Source organism: Sinocyclocheilus grahami, unplaced genomic scaffold (assembly GCF_001515645.1).
Source record: "Sinocyclocheilus grahami isolate Dianchi unplaced genomic scaffold, SAMN03320097.WGS_v1.1 scaffold85.1, whole genome shotgun sequence".
NCBI lineage: Eukaryota > Metazoa > Chordata > Actinopteri > Cypriniformes > Cyprinidae > Sinocyclocheilus > Sinocyclocheilus grahami.
In genome coordinates this window covers 1,860,678-1,882,015 of record NW_015505264.1, presented here as the reverse complement: position 1 = coordinate 1,882,015, position 21,338 = coordinate 1,860,678, and the positions used below count along the sequence as shown (strand labels likewise).

General features: G+C 38.3%; 1 protein-coding gene across 1 annotated transcript in view; it reads left to right on the top strand.

The window, feature by feature from the left end:
• The window catches only part of cnksr2a (connector enhancer of kinase suppressor of Ras 2a), a 100,230-nt gene that overhangs the window by 65,301 nt on the left and 13,591 nt on the right, over positions 1-21,338 (top strand). Inside the window, 5 exon segments of the mRNA XM_016274228.1 lie at positions 5,851-6,097; positions 9,018-9,031; positions 11,608-11,783; positions 12,467-12,540; positions 12,617-12,756. Of these exon segments, the coding sequence (XP_016129714.1) occupies positions 5,851-6,097; positions 9,018-9,031; positions 11,608-11,783; positions 12,467-12,540; positions 12,617-12,756 (651 nt within the window).

Below are 21,338 nucleotides of genomic sequence, written 5' to 3'. Positions count from 1 at the left end.
TCTTTCCACACACACACACACACACACACACACACACACACACACACACACAGAAAGTGATGTGTGTATATGCGCATGTCTATGTTTTCAGGTCGTCTGAGGCCCATCTCTATGCCTGTAGAGTATAATTGGGTTCCTGACTACGAGGACCCAGCTAGAATGAAGAGAGAAGGTCGGAGAGGTGAGTTGTGTCAGTCACAGTACTGTAACTATACATGGTTATTCTCTTGTTTTTATTTTTTTCCTCTCCTTTTTACTCTTAGGTGTTCTGTTTTTCTCTGTTTCTAGGTATTTGACACAATTTTTAATACAACATCAGGATTTTTGGGTTTAATAACATTATTAGTTAATAAAATGTTATTTTATTCCAAAATGAATTTAAAGTAAACATTTTATCATTTATAATCAGAATGAAATTTAATTTTATAGATGGCCTTTTCATAGACTTTAATTTTCTTATCCATTATAATTTCACATTGGTTCTGTGGTCTGAAATGATCTGAAAATGATCCTATATAAATCACTATATATATATATATAATTAGTTTGTAGTCTTGCTGACTACCAGAAACTGTCCAAACACTTTTTATTGGTTTGTTTTAAATGGTCCTGCAGTGTGATTAATAATTTTTTAACAGTACAAATGATCCATTTAATCTCTTAATTAAAATGAGGCCATAAATAAATATTGATGAATTGAAAAATATTTGATTAAAATAGTTATAGATAGCATGTCCTACTGCAGGGAACTGTTGACACCCCTTGAATTTTTATGCCAGCATCTCTTTCTTGATTTTAACCACCAGAATTATACTGAATCATGAAAAGTGGGTTGTGGTATTAAATCAGTATCAGATGAGCAAAAATGCTGATATACTACAACATTGTGATATTGCTTTTATGCAGCAATTCTACAAACAAGAAGTTAATGTAGAGCAATTGACATTTAAAACACAAATATGGTCAGCTATTTTGTTCAGCTTCCCCATCCGCATGGCCTTGATTACATCAGCAGAAAAAGATGTGGAGAACGTTATTACATTTTAGTGGAAAGTACTAGAAATGAAAAGACTTATTCTTTAGAATATACACTGATGAATTACACAAAATAAACATGAACATTAATGTCTATTTTATTCAAAGTAAAGAATTGTATAAATAATACAATTTCCAAAATTATTATTATTATTACTTATTTAAGTAAATAGGGTCCATTTTAATGTTTTTTTTGTTGTTGTTGTTGTTTTATATTTATCCAGAATATAATTTTTACTTTCAAACACATCAACGTTTTCCATCTGTTGATCTTCTTTCTCAGTTTTGATCTCATTCTGCCTGAATTTCCCTTCATTGTTTCTCACTGTTGCTGTGTTATTACATTCTCATGGCTCTTATTCAGGAGTGATGTTTAGCTGAGCTCTTTTTCATGGATCTAATTCTCCTCGCTGTGCGGTGGCTCTGAACTGCACTGGGCATTGCTGATTACTTCCTGTGGCCACGCTGCATGCAGTGCCAGGATAACAGTGGCAGTCTCTCAGCACCAACACAGAGCCAGTGTGCGCTAGGCCCGAGACCGTCTCAATTGGCTCCTGCTTTAGAAATACAGTCCAGAACTCCCGACAGAAATAGTTGGACTGCAAGAACGTAGACAGATAATATCAATGAAGCTCTTTCATCAACATTTTACTTACTGTGTTCTTTATTATAAGTTCAGGGTAAAGTTTGGCTGGTTAGTCAATCTTCGTCACTTCCTCATCACCATCTTCATTGAGGCTGCTGGGGCAGCATCTTTTGTTTTGACTCACTCATGTCGTGTCTTACTGCTTTCCCACGCTAATTTGTTTGTTTTCTTTCGGTGGTCCTCTCCAGGACTTGCTGTTGCCCAAACCCCTCTCTTCTCTCTTCTTTGTGGCACTTGTGTGTCTTTATATGTGTGTTTTTGAGCGAGGGGGTGGATGATCACCTGGCTGTGTCTCCTGGCTGCTATTTGATCCCGTTAAGCAGCTCTGTCTATCCGCATTGTGTGGAGATTAGCGCCTTGATAGCTCTCTTATTTCCTCACTTTCTCCGGTTCCCTCTTTTCCTTAAAACTCCGGGGAGAAAATGCTGGTGGTGAGGCTGCCAGATGGTGTTTAGCTGAGAGTAAGAAAGATGGGGAAAGAAGAAAGAGGCACTCGAAGGAGATTGCAAGAGTGATGTAGGAAGAAGATTGTGATACAATGTGAGAGTGGAGGGAGGGTCAGAAAGGATAAAGATGTATTAAGGTCACCCACAGCTCGGAAATCTTGGTAATTTGTCATTTCTGGATAACAGTGACAGGTTTTTTTACTGTCAGAATGGGTGTTCTACCAAAGTCATCCTCTGTATTGTTGACAATGCATTCAAAATGAAAAAAATTCATACATTCAGTTTTGGGGCTTGCTTTTCAAAAAACAAAGATAAAAGAGAACGGCTGCAGAATTTTAATTGTGTTTTTGGGGGGATAAAATTTGGAATTGTGATTTAAAATTGTATTTAAAATAAATAAATAACTAAATATAAAACCTTCAGACTTGCTGTGCTTGTGTGTAGGGCTGCACAGTTTGGCCAAAAATGTTGCGATTATATATCAGTACGGCTATATACTACTACTGTCACAATTTCACTCGGAGCGGGGAGACGAGGAAACGAGGAGACTTGCTCAAAGTCACAGTCTTCAATGAGTGGATGATCACCTGGCTGTGTCTCCTGGCTGCTATTTGATCCCGTTAAGCAGCTCTGTCTATCCGCATTGTGTGGAGATTAGCGCCTTGATAGCTCTCTTATTTCCTCACTTTCTCCGGTTCCCTCTTTTCCTTAAAACTCCGGGGAGAAAATGCTGGTGGTGAGGCTGCCAGATGGTGTTTAGCTGAGAGTAAGAAAGATGGGGAAAGAAGAAAGAGGCACTCGAAGGAGATTGCAAGAGTGATGTAGGAAGAAGATTGTGATACAATGTGAGAGTGGAGGGAGGGTCAGAAAGGATAAAGATGTATTAAGGTCACCCACAGCTCGGAAATCTTGGTAATTTGTCATTTCTGGATAACAGTGACAGGTTTTTTTTACTGTCAGAATGGGTGTTCTACCAAAGTCATCCTCTGTATTGTTGACAATGCATTCAAAATGAAAAAAATTCATACATTCAGTTTTGGGGCTTGCTTTTCAAAAAACAAAGATAAAAGAGAATGGCTGCAGAATTTTAATTGTGTTTTTGGGGGGATAAAATTTGGAATTGTGATTTAAAATTGTATTTAAAATAAATAAATAACTAAATATAAAACCTTCAGACTTGCTGTGCTTGTGTGTAGGGCTGCACAGTTTGGCCAAAAATGTTGCGATTATATATCAGTACGGCTATATACTACTACTGTCACAATTTCACTCGGAGCGGGGAGACGAGGAAACGAGGAGACTTGCTCAAAGTCACAGTCTTCAATGAAACAAACGGAATACCACTGCGGCACTCAGGAGGACATTCAACGCTGAACATAGGACACTTGAAACACTGGGTTTATATAACAAGCAACTAAACGATAACCAGCTGAATCAAATAGAACAAAACGAGAACAGGAAACAGGAACACCAAATAAGGACGTTACACACGAGGAAACTAGGTCAGGGGGAGTACTGTGGAGACGACAGTCTAATGGGTGTGACAACTACTACTACTAATACTACTACTACTAATTATTATTATTATCATAACTGAATAAAAATATGAAAAAAAAAAAAAGGAAATGTTACATTTGCTGCATAGTTTGACAAATATTATTATTGTTATTATAAAATAATATTATTAAAACATTATAAATTTAATATTAAATATTTAATAAAAATCAAATAAAATATTAATAATAAAAATATTACAATAATTCTATTTCAATTTTAAATAAAATACCAAGTATTTAATAATAATAATAATAATAATAATAATTTTATTCTACAGTAGCACTGTAAAATTACAATATTATTTATGGTGGGCTTCATTTTTGAATTTTCAAATGTTCAACCATCAGAGAGCACTTAAAGCTTCTCTTTTCTTGACAACAGCTGGTTTAGAATTTCCCATTACAAGTTTAGAAAGATGTTTGGTGCATGTTAGCATTCCAAAATTAACATAAGTGACCCAAACTCATTACAGATGCCGTTTGGAGCAACATTTACTGTGAACCGAACCACTCTGAGACACTGAAAACACAGGATCATGAGCTGCTCATGTGTAAATGAACTCAGTGCTGCACTTCACTCACACACAATGCATATATTTATGAAATTAAAGGGATAGTTCACCCAAAAATGAAAATTCTGTCATTAATTACTCACCCTCATGTCATTCCAAACCTGTAAGACCTTCGTTCATCTTCGGAACACAAATTAGATATTTTTGGTGAAGTCCAATAACTTTCGCATGGACAGAAACGTTCCCAGACCCAGAAAGGTAGTAAGGACATCAGTAAAATAGCATGCATCGTGGTACTCTCGGAAGGTGCGTCAAAGACTGATACAGAAGAGACGGAAGAGAAGAAATCGTTGAATAAAATCGTAATTTTTGTTTTTCTTTGCGCAAAAAAGTATTCTTGTATCTTCATAAAATTACAGTTGAACCTCTTATGTCACTTGGACTATTTTAACGTTGTTCTTACTACGTTTCTGGGCCTTGAACGTGGTAGTTACATTGCTGTCTATGCAGGGTCAGAAAGCTCTCAGATTTCATCGAAAATAACTTAATTTGTGTTCTGAAGATGAAAAAAGGCCTTACAGGTTTGGAATGACATGAGTGTGAGTAATTAATGACAGCATTTTCATTTTTGTGTCAACTATCCATTTAATTGTGCAGCCCTACGTTAAGGTACATTGTAACTGATGGATCATCCAGACTGATATTTTAGATCCATCCACTTCTTGTCCAATTTAATGAGTTTTATACTGCAGTTCATTAAATTTTTACAACTCAAGAAGTTACAATTAATTAAATAATGATTTATAATTACTCTGAGAGGTTGTGTACCCTGTCTAGATTAACGTACTGTATGCAATTTAAAATCTGCCACCTCTTCAACTTTTCCATCAGCGTGAGGGAAGCTGAGCCGTAAAGAAGAGGGAACTTCTTCTGGAAGCATGCTGTTGCCATGGAAACTCTGACAGGAGCTCTCCCGAGTGTTTCACGTCCCATTGGCTGCTGCTGGGCAACGGTGGACATGGGCGTGGGAGAAGGGAAACCCGAACAATGGCTGCGGTGGTTCCTAAATCAAAGGATGAGCATAAATCGGGACTGCTGGGAGCCCGTTGGTTTGGCTCGCTAATATGGCTGTGACCAATCGGCTTGTTATGCTCATTAGGCAAGAATAAGCCTATAGAGTTTGATTGGATTCGACTGATTTGGGAAGAGTGCACAGGCTTAAGTAGTGCTAATGATAGACCTCTATTGAGGGAATGAATCATTGTGATTGGCCAACTGAGGTTTGGAGTATTTCGAGAGGGGTTTGGGATGCTTGATTGATGGAATACTGATGCGAGCTTATTCAGTGATTTGACACAGTACAGCCTGGAAAATGGGTGTACTGTTTGAGAAGGACTGGATGTACAGATGTAATTTTGATTTACTGAACATGCCAAACTGAATCTATAATGCCTGATTAACCATAAAAATGGTGACATTGTTGGAAAAAATTGATTTAAAGGGACAGTTCACCTGAAAATCCTGTCATAATTTACTCACACTCATGTTTTTCACCCATATGACTTTCTTTTTTCCATGAAACACAGAAGTTTTGAAGACTTGAGTTGGGACTGTCAGCTACTGTTATTAAAGATATTGTTCTTTCTCCCTCTCAGAAAACTCTCTGTTGCGCTATGTAAGTGATGAGAAGGCCGCTGATCTGGCAGGGCGCAGCATGAAAAGAGACACAGGAAAACGCGGCAAGAAGAAGAGCGAAAAGAGCGGGAGCCCCACCCACTACACCCTCCTCCCGACCCTCCAAATGGAGGTGCTCCGTCAGGAATCCATGAACACGCCTAACCCAGACTCCACCTCTCTTTACCATGTGAGTAGTATGTCTTCTGTTGAAGTCCTCTGAAGGGAGTTGGTTTATTCTGTGGCCATTTTGACGGCATGTCATCTCCAAAACTGTCTGCCAAGCTTATGTTTCAGTAACAAAAAATATATTAAAGTGAATGGTTCTTTGGATTTAAAGGTGGGACTTCATTTTTTTTGCAGCCACCAATAGAGTTGGACTGTAAATATTTTTGTCTTGTTTTTCAATGTATTTACTAAAATATCCTTTAAAATCATAAACTACTGTTCAAATGTTTAAGGTTAGAGGTTTTTTTTATTGTTTGAGTGTTTATGCTTAAGGAGACAATAAACGGATGAAAATTTACAGTAAAGACATTTATAATGTTACAAAAGATTTCTATTACAAATAAATGTTGTTCCACTTTTTATACATCAAAGAAATATTAATCAGCACAACTGTTTTCAACATTGAAAACAATAAGAAATGTTTCTTTAGCAGCAAATCAGCATATTAGAATGATTTCTGAAGGATCATGTGACACTGAAGACTGGAGTAATGATGCTGAAAATTCAGCTTTGCCATCACAAGAATAAATTACATTTTAAAATATATTCAAATAGAAAAGTTATGTTGAATTGTAAAAAATGTTTGCTGTATTTTGATCAGCAGTCTTGGTAAGCATAATAGACTTCTGTTTTAGGTAATGGATTAATAAAAATACATTTGTTAAAAAATTTAAATATCTTGTGCAGTTTTGCAGTCATGTTTTAAGGATGTTACCTGCGAAACAAGACAAAAATACTGATTAAGAAAATGTTTTTGCTTTGTGCGTTTACAAAAGGTTCTTTGCTATTGAGCTGAGTGGTAGTATGTGTGCCTTTTATTCGACATGTCTCAATCAGGTTCTTTCTCTTTGTCTAAGAATGTCTCTTTTTGAGTGTGACAGTCTAGATCAGGCTAAACTCAGAGATTGTGAGGAATATCGCACAGTGTCTGTGTTCCTTTTATTTTCTGTTGCTCAAACAAAGTAACAAAGAGTCATTCTTCAAGCTGCTTTCATCGGTTCTTTGCTCGACCAAGGTCTCTGTGATCACTGCAGGTAGAGTCTTACATAAAGAGTTTTCATTGAAAGCACCATGTCATGGTGTGCAGAAGGAGAATGTATACTTTCGCCCACATGCTAGGTGAGTGTTTGTGTGTGTGTGTGTGTGTGTGCATATAATGAGTGTGTTAGTCCTCTACCTTTAGTCAGTGTGGAGGTGTGTGGGAGTTTGTGCTCAGCCCTGTGTGTGTGTGGGGGTGAGTGGGTTTTCTCAGTGAGACTAGCTGCCCTGTGTATGAAGTTATTAGGAGTGGAGGTGAGATCTAGCTGTCATTTTTAAAGAGGGAACGTGGCAGCCGATGTTCTTGAGCGCACACACACCGACACAGCCATAACCACACACACAAACACCAAGGGAAAACTAATAATCCGGGGAAAAGTGACTCTGAGTGGTGTGTCACAGTGTGCATATGGATACTGAGTAGGCAGATGGTGGTTCTGTGGGGGTGGGCGGGGCTAAGCCATGTTGTCATCTGTCACAGGGCACGGAGTGACGTGATTGGCCGAGCTCCATCTGAAGCAGAACTGTGATTGGCCAAGACTCTGCCATGTGCTGTCTTCATGTCAATATGTTGTGCTTGATATGTCCGCCAGACCATGAGAAGTGATTATGTGTGTTTAGTTCTCTATTTTTTTTTCCAAAATGAGGTCTAATTATAGGTCCTCATGAAGAAGTGTGAAAGGTGCCACTCTGAGATCCCAGCTGGGGTGTTAGTGTTTGCGTAAGAGTGACTTTCACAGTGAATCTTACCTGCGGCTTCTGTTTATAGACACCCTCAGCAGGGTAATGTATGTGTGTCCATGTGTCCTCTGACCTGATCTGGGATAAAGGGTGTGCAGGGGTGGGAAAACTCTGCTGACAACTCCATCACCATAAGTTTGGACCAGAACCAATGTGCTAGTCTCAGCACTCTTGCTATTGTTCTTTCTCTAGCTCATGAACTTTGCTAGAGACTCCAAAAACTTATAATCTGCATATACCACTCTGAGTTGTACATGATTAAAGGGAAGAGAAGAGACAAGATGAGACAAGACGAGACACAACAAGATGAAATGAAACGAGAAGAAAAGGTAGGATCCAAAAAGAGAAGAGGTGAAATGAGATGAGATGAGACAAGATCAGAAGAGAAGGGAAATGAGAAGAGAAAATAAGATATGAGAAGATGAGACCAGAAGAAAAGAGACACCACAAGATTAAACATTAAGAGAGAAGAATATGGAAAAAGAGGAGAGACATGAGAAGATGATGCTAAATGAGAGGTTAAAAGGCAAGATGAGAAGTGAAGAGACAAAATGAAATGAGAAGAGAATGTAAGATGCAAGAAGAGGTGTGAGACAAGAAAATATGTTTCAAGACCCAAAGAGACAAAATGAGAAGGGAAGATGCGAAAAGAGAAGGGATGACATGAAAAGAGACAATATAAAATCAAATGTGAAGAGAAGATGCCAGATGATGCAAAAGGAGAAGAGACAAGAACAGACGTAAAAGTGAGAGAAAATCAGAAGAGAAGATGTGAGATGAGAAGTGAAGAGACAAAATGAAATAAGAAAAGAATGTATGATGTGAGATGAGACAAGAAGATACAAAATGGGATGAGACCAGAAGGGAAGGGACTGAAGAAAGGAACACTCTAGAGTTGAGAAGAGATTAGATGTGTTTAAACAGAATGAAATGAGAGAAGATGGAAAAGATGAGACAATCAGAAAAAAAGAGGCAAGATGAGAAGTGAAGAGACTAAATTAAATGAGAAGAGAACCTAAGGTGTGAGGAGAAAAGAAAAGACAAAATGAGCCGAGAAGAGACATGACAAGACGGAACATGGAGTAGGGAACATTCAAAACTAGAGGAGATGAGAAGAGATGAGATAAAAATGAATGAGAAGAAGCAAGATGAGAGGTGAAGAGACCAAATTCAATAAGAAGAGAAGATGCGAGGAGAGATGAGAGGAGACAAGAAGAGACACTACAAGAGCAAAATGACTAGAGAAGCTAAGATGCAGGATGCAAGATGCGAAGAGAAGATCAGAGAAGATTCAAGAAAAGATGCGAGAAGAGACTATGCGAGGAGATGCAAGAAGAGGAGATGAGATAGCAATATTAGAATAATATTAAAAGAGAAGGTCAATTAAGATGAAATATGAGTAAGATGCCAGATGAGAAGATGTGATGAGATGATGCAAGAACAACAGAGAGGAGAGACCATTCTGTATGGCATTGATTTAATCAGCCTGCAGCTGTTGGTATGTGCAGTGTAACTGCATTAAGCTCTATTGTTTACAGTGGTGTTTTATTGCCTGCGTTGCAGTCCGATAAGAAAGCTGCAGTTTGTCTGAACAATGCCAGCACACTGACCTCACACTCAAGGAGAATGCTCACTCACTCCGTCCACCGGACACACACACACTCCAAAGTGTTTTGTCTGACTGTCATAACACTTTAGACACAGCCCAGTGCCTTCAGTCCTGTTCATTTGAGCAACCCACTGCCATCATTACATCATTTGAAAACTACAAAAACAGCCTCCAGTGAAGGCAGTGCTTACCTACAGGTTTGGTTTAGGTTAATGCAATGCTTTAAGGCCATCACATGGAGCATATGTCAGTTGTTGATAGCACAGCGGCAAAGGTTTGTACCATATGTCATGTGAACTGAGAGCCTGTGTTGCCATGTGGCATTCAGTTGTAGCCTGATGGCAGATCTTAGCATGCTATCTAGGGCAATGTGTTAGTGAACAATAGTAGATTCACTAGTTTCTGAGAGTGACCCTCAACATCAGAGACTGAGAGAATGGATGAACAGAACCATTTCACCATAGCAGAAGGCAACCAGAAGAAACTGTAGGAAGCAAAAACCATATTCATGACGCATGCTGAGATGTAACCACTGTGTTTATTCGAGTCACACGGGTCATAGTTGTCCCATAATGCTCTATCACTCTCGGAAGATTGTGACCCCTGAGGCATAAGAAATGAAGTTTAGAAGATCTTTGGACTCGGTTTGCTGATGCACATCTCATGTTCACGTCTTGTAGGATTTGTTCAAGAGCTTGAAGTTCCCCAACATTTAGACTTATTCATGAAACCCAAGCAAAGATCATTTCTGTGCACATCATTCCTAAAAGCGTTCCTACACAAGAACGATTGACAGATATTGTTCTGCTCATGTTTCATGAATGAGGCCTGTTACGCGATCCCTAGTCACTGTAGAATTTTACATTTTTAGTGATTACCAGTATTCATTTCAAGCAAGTTTGGATGTCATTTGAGGGTCGGCAGGCCCCCCCCCCCCTGTATCTTCAGTGATATTAAAAACAAAGTGAATTACTGAAAATAAAGGTTGGGTTTTGCAGTTATATACTGCTATATCATTTTGCTTTGTTCATGTCTAGGTGTTGAATCCTTAGGGAAGTTACAAAGTCAATGTATTTCAGGAATGTTTTCTTTTCTAATCAGTCTGAGGTCTTCTGCCCATTCACTCACAAATATTGAAATTTGTTATAATAAAACAATACGCCATAAGTGGCTGTGCATTACTATCATTTTGCTATGAGTAGATGTTCTTAGCTTTGGCACATAGTGGAGGTTGTTTATATCTGATAAGCAATATAGTAACATGGCATATTAAAGAACAGTTCACCCAATAATGAAAATTGTTATTTATTGTCCTTATTATATGACTTTCTTTCTGTTGTCAAACACAAAATGAGATGTTCACGCTACCCGTTTTTCTATTCTTTTCCATTATATAAAATGGAATTTTGACTGAAAAAAACTGCTTAAAAGTGGTTTATACAACTATACTATGTTATATTGTCATATATTGTATGCCTTCTGAGCCAGACGAAATTCCAAGTCTTTTGAGTGAGTAAAAGACTAAAATTCAAGTCGTTATTCACTTATCAGTTTTATTCATTTTAAATCAAACATCTCAAATCTCATTCACATTCACAAATATGGTGCATAGAGACGTGTAATGCTAGTTTTGACATAATTGATAACCAACATTTCTTCTCACGAGTCTCATAATCAGTCATGACATGCCAAGTTTAAAAATGTGCTTTTTCAAAACACTGAATGAGATTTGAGAGCTAGGTATGATTGGGTAAAATCTTTCAAAATTGTCATAATATTGGCCTATTTTTCACACAAAGTTATCATACGGCTTCAGAAGTATAGTGCACAAGCCAAACTTATTGTCCATTTTGGGGTGTTTGCTAGTCATTATTCACTTTCATTATAAGGAGAAGAGCAGCATGAACATCCCGCACGTCCTTTTGTGGTCTACAAAATAATTAAACTTAAACTGGTTTGAAACAGCATGAGTTGAAGAATGAGTTGACAATGAGTAAATTATCCATTTAATACAAAAATGAAATGATGACGCTATTATACAACAGCTTTCCTCAATCAGGATTCTGAACTATTCATTTTATAACAGTTATTAACACATACTGTTCTCTTATATGGCATCCAGCAGCTCCACTGTCCTCCATCAGTAAGAGAAGAATCTCCTGTAAGGACCTGGGTCGTGGAGACTGTGAGGGCTGGCTGTGGAAAAAGAAGGATGCAAAGAGCTATTTCTCGCAGAAATGGAAGAAGTACTGGTTTGTTTTGAAGGGCGCCTGCTTGTACTGGTACATGAACGAAGAGGTGAGTGTGTGTGCGTGTTTGGCCAATACAGTTGTCTTTGTTGTTTCTCGTATCCACCAGCGCAGCAGAAACCGTATCGATCTAGAGATGAGACTTTAATTGGTGCCGGCTTTACCCTCTTGTGTGGAACAAGATTAATGCTCATCTACCCCAACAAAACAGTCTTCTACACATGCCGTTGCTGTAATGAAGATAAGGAACTTCTTCCAACAAACACTCCCCTTCTCTCCCGTACTTGTTCCCTTGCTCCTTCGCTTTTGATTAATTACCCTCAGTGTTTTCGCTTTTTATCACGGCCTGGGTGTGGGATACGGCTGCCGTTCTGGGGGTTTCAGAGGAAGTACGGACGGGGAGGGTTCCTCTCAGCCTGGTTTTGGTCCACTGAGAATCCTGCAACATAGTCCGGCTCTGCTTTAATTGATGATCTTCTACTGTGTGGGTTTTGTAAACACAGACAGGCTTACAGAGAGCCGCAACAATTTATGCTTTTCATTTATTTATGCAGAGCTCCTGTCAACGGTGCTGCAGTTTAATGCTGGGGAAAAAAGTAATGGAATGAACCAAGAAAGAGAAAGAAGAATAAGGAGATGTAACTCCTAACAAGGATGTAATGACATTACAGATGAGTGTAAGTGGGGTGAAATGTCCACACAATCCTATTTCTTTTTTTTCCCACCTTGTAGGATGAGAAGGCCGAAGGGTTTGTCAGCCTCCCTGAGTTTAAGATCGATAGAGCCAGTGAATGTCGCAAAAAATAGTAAGTAACTTTACAAACTTTTGAGTGATGTGATGAGGCTTGAGGAATTCTTATTGTGTCTTCGCTCCCTACACAGTGCGTTTAAAGCGTGCCATCCCAAAATCAAGAGCTTCTACTTCGCAGCAGACGGCGTGGACGATATGAACAGATGGTTGAGTCGTCTCAACATGGCGGCTGCCGGCTATGCAGAAAGAGAGCGAATCCGTCAAGAACAGGGTGAGAATTCCTGTAGTTAGAAAGGTTATGGGTTTGATTCCCAGGAAATATGTGTGTCTTGAATGTAAAGTAAGTCGCTTTCATTATAAGCGATTCCTTGATTCAATTTGAGTACTCCATGTTAAAAATTGTTATGGGGCCGACAAGACGTGAGACGTGCGGATCCATGTGCAAGCTTTTATTTAAAGCAGAAGGACATTTTGAGGACGTCCGGTTTTGGTCCGCTTTGTAACATTCACTGATGGACTTTTTGAGGACGTCCGCAATTGGTCCTCTTTTTTTTAGATGCCAATGTTTCCTGTCATAGCTATGCAAAGATTTGATTTCAAAAACAGTATCATAGCTATTAAACTATATCTTATGATTTTAAATCTGTATTTAACTTCAAAAAGATCTCAAAGTAAAAAGAGCTGCTAAAGTCCGATTTTGAGGTGGTTGTGCTTTACAATTAGATTATTTTAGGCTGAAGCTTAATTCAAGTGAAGAAGGATTCTGAAAGTCTGACAGTAATCAGTGTTGAGTACCACTGTTGTTACGGGGCTGACGAGACGTGAGACATGCGGATCCATGTGCAAGCTTTATTAAAGCAGAGAGGTCAGAAACACAGGCAGGGTCGAACAATGGCAAACAGGTATATGGCAGGCAAGACACAAGAATAAACCTACCTAGCGTAGGTCAACGATTGGCGAACGGAATCAAAAGGGCGAGACTAGAGGGATAAATCCAGGAAAACAGGCAAAGATCAGAAACCAAGAAAACAGACAGGGCAAGACTAGGCTAGGACTGGGGAAACTAACGAGGGCTCTGTAAAGTAGCTATCACTGCTGGCGATAAGCGCATACAATACTCGGCAGTTAGAAGGAGTGAGATGGAGTGTTAAATAGTGAGTGAGTGATATGAAACAGCTGTGTGCAATCAGTGCTGTGTGCAATCAGTGCAATGAATGATGGGATATGTAGTCCGGGGTGATATGCAACAGTGTGTAGTGCGAGAGTCAATGAAAATGGAAAGGGTGACCTCTGATGGCTAGCAGACGGAAGTTCATGGACCGGATACGTAACAAAAATTGAGTACTCCATTGCTTTTTGCCCATGTCAAAATATCAGAAGTGGCGCATTCCACAGAAGAGAATCCATGAAAAGCATTACTAGTCCGTTTTTCAAGGCTGCATGTAGGGCTGGGAGATATGGCAAAAATTTCAGATCTCGATTCTCAATTTTTTTACGATTTTTAACTAGGGATACACCGAAATGAAAATTCTAGGCCGAAGCCGAACAAAATGAAACAGTGGGCCGAAGGCCAAATATCAAACATGGTTTTTCACATTTTTCCCTCATGTAGGCCTATTTTGCAATTTTTTTCACAATTGCATTAATTAAATTGCCAAAATTTTCTTTTTACTGTTTTGTCCTGCTTTTCAAATAAAAAAATCAATTACAAAACAACAATTAAAAAATATTTACTTAACACTGAACATTTTTTTAACATTATAGCAGACATTATACCAACAAAGCACAATTTAGCTTAAAATGCCGTTCGGTGTCTGTCCACGGCGCCCAGCTATGTCGTGTTGTACTTGTAAGAATTGTTCTAGACCAGCGGTTCTCAATTCCAGTCCTTGCGTACCCCCGCTCTGCATGTTTTGCACGTCTCTCTTTGTTAACACACCTGATTCGGATCATCTCGTTAGAAGTGAGCTCCGTGCATGAACTGTGTTCCGATTGACATGGTCCCTACACAGTGTCCATTGCTCCCTACTCCCTGAGCAGGGGAAATCCGTTGACGTTTACTTCACTTCAGAATATTCATTTACAGATTTGCGCTACGCCGTTGCCTGCAGCGTCTTCACACACAAACAAAACTTACTAGAGAAGCGTGAAGTGGGACATAATATACCTCTGTAAATAAATACAGTTTAAATTCACATCTCGCACACTTAAATGCCCTTTGTATGGAACATATACGCTCCCTTCAAACTGTAATCGTGGCGGAATATCCGGTAATGCCCACTTCCCTAGATCTTTTTTATGCCTAAACATCCACACTACACACTGACTAAAATTAAAAAAGTGAAAAAGCATAATAGGACCCCTTTAACAGAGCTGTTGTAGGGTAATTATTATTGCAATTCGTGCGTGCATTAGAAAATATAACATTCTGCAGTTTATTTACTAATCGTTTGAGGTAATTTTGCGATTTCAATCATCATACAGCAACCTAACCACCAGCATTAGCCACCTCTTCTTCTCATCGGAAACTTGATGCAGCACTAAGTCTGTCGCTGTCGGTGCTTCACGCTTGTAATGATTTCTGCGTCTTTCTCTGATAGTTTTAAATACTTTCACACTGTCGACATGTTTGCTGCATTAGCGCGTACCTCTATTTTGATCGCGTTCGTCATTGTTCGGTTCATATTATTCGGCGTTTTTGTTTATTCGGCCGAACACCGAAAGAGACTTTTTTGCTATTTTCGGATGGATAATTTCGGTTGCCGAATATTCGGTGCATCCCTATTTTTAACTAGTCAACTTGAAAATGTAACTACAACATGATTCAAGTAACTTTTTCTTTATTAACTCTCTAGTTAAAAAAAAATTATATTCCAAGTACAGTTGTCAACATGATGTAAATGTTAAACAAATCACTTGTTATATATTTTTGCGGAAAAGATGCTTGAACTACAGCTACATCTTGTACAAACTTTTCTTATACACATTATATGTTCAGAAATAATATGAGAAAAATGCTTTAAAAAAATCTTAAAAGTCAACGAAATTCAAAATGACTGAAAGTATAACACCAGTAGACTATTATTAATATAAATGTTCTGTAAAAGCAACAGCAGCTTTCAGCCTGTCACCATGATGCAAACATGAAATATCAGACATACAGTAGTAGTTACAGGTTTTTTATTCGCTTGCGCTCCTTTTCCATTGTTTTTTTCTATGTAAACATGGACACATTTGACTGTTGCACTTGCATCTCTTGCAGCGTCTCGTACATTAAACGTCATTCTAAATATGTGGCGCTCAAGTTAAAAGAAGTTCACTCCCATTTTCTTGCATGTTTTTCCCATTCCACTGCTCGTGTTTCATCTTTGTCAACACAAAAGCGCATTCTGTGTGAATGGCGCCTAGCGATATGAGTGCGCCACACGTGAGTGGTTAATCACATACACAGACATGCGGTTGGATCATTCTTTTCTCTTTACTGTTATCATTGGCATATTGTCAAAGTGTCTAATTCTAATGTTTGATAATATTTCTTTTCAAAATAGTGATTCCTCAATTTCTAAAAAATAAAATCGTAGCAAAACATTAAATCCTAATTAATCGATAAATTCTGAAAAATCACCCAGCCCTAGCTGATATATTAAAACCATTTAAAAAGCATAATAAAGCATAATGTTATTGTGAATTTACAAATGCTAAGATTCAATTAAATAAATACATGCAATGCAGGTTAAATATATGTTCTTTAATTATTTACATGCGTGTAGGTTATGCATATGCATCTCAGAGTGCCTCCATTCACAGTAAATGATGCTCCACACAAACAGTTATCATTTATAATTTTTATCATGTGTGGAGCGTCTCAAACTCCATCTCTGAGTATTGGGGTGAGTTAAAGTCGCACTGAATTGTAAAGTACATACAAGTGTAACAGATTATCTAACTTGGTTCTATCCTTTGGTTGTTGATTAGTTTTTTGAGATGAGGGTGTTGCACTCAAAAATGAAGGTCAGCTTGCAGTCAACGGTGGAGGAGCAGGGTTTAAATGAAGGGATTGGAGAAGTCTGGCATACATTAGCCAGTCTCACTGAAAGGTTATTTATATATATATATATATTGTATATTATATATTGAAATTTTGATAAAAAGTTATGAAATATTAAGAACATTTACATTAACATAGACATTTACAGTAAAGTCTAAAAAAATGCATTTGCAAAATGTGGTGAATGTTTGTCTTAAACATTTCCTACATCATCTTCATAGGATGTTGAGATGTCTAAAAAATAGCCCAATGCAGAAAAAAAGACAAAAAGGGGAAGGAAAGTAGGTGTGTTTCAGGTAAACTGATGTTATGTGATCCACAAGTCCACAACAGAGGTCAAGGTTTGGCTAGTCTCAGCAGCCTCAGACGTCACGCCCACGGACCGTTGACTGACTTTTGAAACACTTAAGGAGTTTCGAAGTCGTCATCGGATTGGTTGAATTATACAGGATTTCCGGGAGACGTGCGTGTCGCCTTCTTTAACGTTCCACCTGGAAACAAAGATGCTGTGATGCCAAACCCCCTCATGAAAAAAGAAAGCTGTCGTGTTTACAACTGTGATGACGAGCGCTTATCAGGATCAACTAAACGCTGGATTTTCAAAAGTATGTGAAATATTTAAAGTTTGCGGCATAGAATCTTTAAAGGGCTAGTTCACCCAAAAATAACATTTCTGTTATTACTTACTCACCCTCATGCCGTTCCAAACCTGTGAGACCTTCGTTTATCTTCGGAACACAAATTAAGATGTTTTGATGAAATCCGAGAGCTAGTCAGCAACACAACTGTAATGTTCCCAGGCCCAGAAATGTAGTAAGGACATCAGTAAAATAGTCCATGTGACATCAGGGGTAATTAATGACAGAATTTTCAGTTTTGGGTGAACTATCCCTTTAAGCTGAATCCGGCACTTCTCACTCGTGATGTGGAAGCTGTCCTCAGTAAAATGCGCAGCACACAATAGCAAATTGGGGTTATAATGCTCAGGAACAGAGTTAAAAAGTAAATTGCAACCACTGTTTCCTGACATCATCCGCTTTCGGAAGCCCAAACAAAGACATTTGGGCACGGAGGTGAAAAAAAAACAGCGTTTCAGGCAGTCGCGCAGCGTCGCGCCACGTCTTTAAAATGCAAATACATTATTTTCTATATGAGTGTAGGCACACCGGTGGCGCCGTTCGGCGTCTGTCCGCGGCGCCCAGCTACACCGTGTTATACTTGTAAGAATTGTTCTAGACCAATCTTTGTTAACACACCTGATTCGGATCATCTCGTTAGAAGTGAGCTCCGTGCATGAACTGTGTTCCGATTGACATGGTCCCTACACAGTGTCCATTGCTCCCTACTCCCTGAGCAGGGGAAATCCGTTGACGTTTACTTCACTTCAGAATATTCATTTACAGATTTGCGCTACGCCGTTGCCTGCAGCGTCTTCACACACAAACAAAACTTACTAGAGAAGCGTGAAGTGGGACATAATATACCTCTGTAAATAAATACAGTTTAAATTCACATCTCGCACACTTAAATGCCCTTTGTATGGAACATATACGCTCCCTTCAAACTGTAATCGTGGCGGAATATCCGGTAATGTCCACTTCCCAGGGCACTTACAGTCAAATATAACAAACGTATGAAGCAATAAGAGAAACACACAAAATGTGCAGAGCGGGGGTACGCGAGGACTGGAAATGAGAACTGCTGTTCTAGACATGCCAAAATTTGAGGCTACAGCACAGCAGCTCTTCTTCTTCGTCGTCTCGTCTGATGCGCTCCTCACCCCCCAACCATTTGAATTTCTGTAGGCGGGAATTATTTATAATGAAATTCTAATGAGCCACTTTGTGATATCACAAAGCCCGGAAACCAAACGCTGTAGTCCAAACGAGCCGTTTGCTGTAGTTCTTGAAAATGGATTTTTAAAAAACTAAATATCTCCCTTTGGAGTGGACTTTGAGATGTGTAACTTTCTAGATCTTTTTTATGCCTAAACATCCACACTACACACTGACTAAAATTAAAAAAGTGAAAAAGCATAATAGGACCCCTTTAACAGAGCTGTTGTAGGGTAATTATTATTGCAATTCGTGCGTGCATTAGAAAATATAACATTCTGCAGTTTATTTACTAATCGTTTGAGGTAATTTTGCGATTTCAATCATCATACAGCAACCTAACCACCAGCATTAGCCACCTCTTCTTCTCATCGGAAACTTGATGCAGCACTAAGTCTGTCGCTGTCGGTGCTTCACGCTTGTAATGATTTCTGCGTCTTTCTCTGATAGTTTTAAATACTTTCACACTGTCGACATGTTTGCTGCATTAGCGCGTACCTCTATTTTGATCGCGTTCGTCATTGTTCGGTTCATATTATTCGGCGTTTTTGTTTATTCGGCCGAACACCGAAAGAGACTTTTTTGCTATTTTCGGATGGATAATTTCGGTTGCCGAATATTCGGTGCATCCCTATTTTTAACTAGTCAACTTGAAAATGTAACTACAACATGATTCAAGTAACTTTTTCTTTATTAACTCTCTAGTTAAAAAAAAATTATATTCCAAGTACAGTTGTCAACATGATGTAAATGTTAAACAAATCACTTGTTATATATTTTTGCGGAAAAGATGCTTGAACTACAGCTACATCTTGTACAAACTTTTCTTATACACATTATATGTTCAGAAATAATATGAGAAAAATGCTTTAAAAAAATCTTAAAAGTCAACGAAATTCAAAATGACTGAAAGTATAACACCAGTAGACTATTATTAATATAAATGTTCTGTAAAAGCAACAGCAGCTTTCAGCCTGTCACCATGATGCAAACATGAAATATCAGACATACAGTAGTAGTTACAGGTTTTTTATTCGCTTGCGCTCCTTTTCCATTGTTTTTTTCTATGTAAACATGGACACATTTGACTGTTGCACTTGCATCTCTTGCAGCGTCTCGTACATTAAACGTCATTCTAAATATGTGGCGCTCAAGTTAAAAGAAGTTCACTCCCATTTTCTTGCATGTTTTTCCCATTCCACTGCTCGTGTTTCATCTTTGTCAACACAAAAGCGCATTCTGTGTGAATGGCGCCTAGCGATATGAGTGCGCCACACGTGAGTGGTTAATCACATACACAGACATGCGGTTGGATCATTCTTTTCTCTTTACTGTTATCATTGGCATATTGTCAAAGTGTCTAATTCTAATGTTTGATAATATTTCTTTTCAAAATAGTGATTCCTCAATTTCTAAAAAATAAAATCGTAGCAAAACATTAAATCCTAATTAATCGATAAATTCTGAAAAATCACCCAGCCCTAGCTGATATATTAAAACCATTTAAAAAGCATAATAAAGCATAATGTTATTGTGAATTTACAAATGCTAAGATTCAATTAAATAAATACATGCAATGCAGGTTAAATATATGTTCTTTAATTATTTACATGCGTGTAGGTTATGCATATGCATCTCAGAGTGCCTCCATTCACAGTAAATGATGCTCCACACAAACAGTTATCATTTATAATTTTTATCATGTGTGGAGCGTCTCAAACTCCATCTCTGAGTATTGGGGTGAGTTAAAGTCGCACTGAATTGTAAAGTACATACAAGTGTAACAGATTATCTAACTTGGTTCTATCCTTTGGTTGTTGATTAGTTTTTTGAGATGAGGGTGTTGCACTCAAAAATGAAGGTCAGCTTGCAGTCAACGGTGGAGGAGCAGGGTTTAAATGAAGGGATTGGAGAAGTCTGGCATACATTAGCCAGTCTCACTGAAAGGTTATTTATATATATATATATATTGTATATTATATATTGAAATTTTGATAAAAAGTTATGAAATATTAAAAACTTAGAACATTTACATTAACATAGACATTTACAGTAAAGTCTAAAAAAATGCATTTGCAAAATGTGGTGAATGTTTGTCTTAAACATTTCCTACATCATCTTCATAGGATGTTGAGATGTCTAAAAAATAGCCCAATGCAGAAAAAAAGACAAAAAAGGGAAGGAAAGTAGGTGTGTTTCAGGTAAACTGATGTTATGTGATCCACAAGTCCACAACAGAGGTCAAGGTTTGGCTAGTCTCAGCAGCCTCAGACGTCACGCCCACGGACCGTTGACTGACTTTTGAAACACTTAAGGAGTTTCGAAGTCGTCATCGGATTGGTTGAATTATACAGGATTTCCGGGAGACGTGCGTGTCGCCTTCTTTAACGTTCCACCTGGAAACAAAGATGCTGTGATGCCAAACCCCCTCATGAAAAAAGAAAGCTGTCGTGTTTACAACTGTGATGACGAGCGCTTATCAGGATCAACTAAACGCTGGATTTTCAAAAGTATGTGAAATATTTAAAGTTTGCGGCATAGAATCTTTAAAGGGCTAGTTCACCCAAAAATAACATTTCTGTTATTACTTACTCACCCTCATGCCGTTCCAAACCTGTGAGACCTTCGTTTATCTTCGGAACACAAATTAAGATGTTTTGATGAAATCCGAGAGCTAGTCAGCAACACAACTGTAATGTTCCCAGGCCCAGAAATGTAGTAAGGACATCAGTAAAATAGTCCATGTGACATCAGGGGTAATTAATGACAGAATTTTCAGTTTTGGGTGAACTATCCCTTTAAGCTTTTAAAAGAATCAAGTACTGGCAAATCATCAACAAATCCATAAAAATATTTCCTGCCAATTTTGAATGACCAATGCAGAAAGATGCTTTTAAGAACGTGATGGTGTAATTACAGCATCTGTCAGCAGGGGGTAACCTGCTAACCAGCCAAACTTTAGTCTCGCAT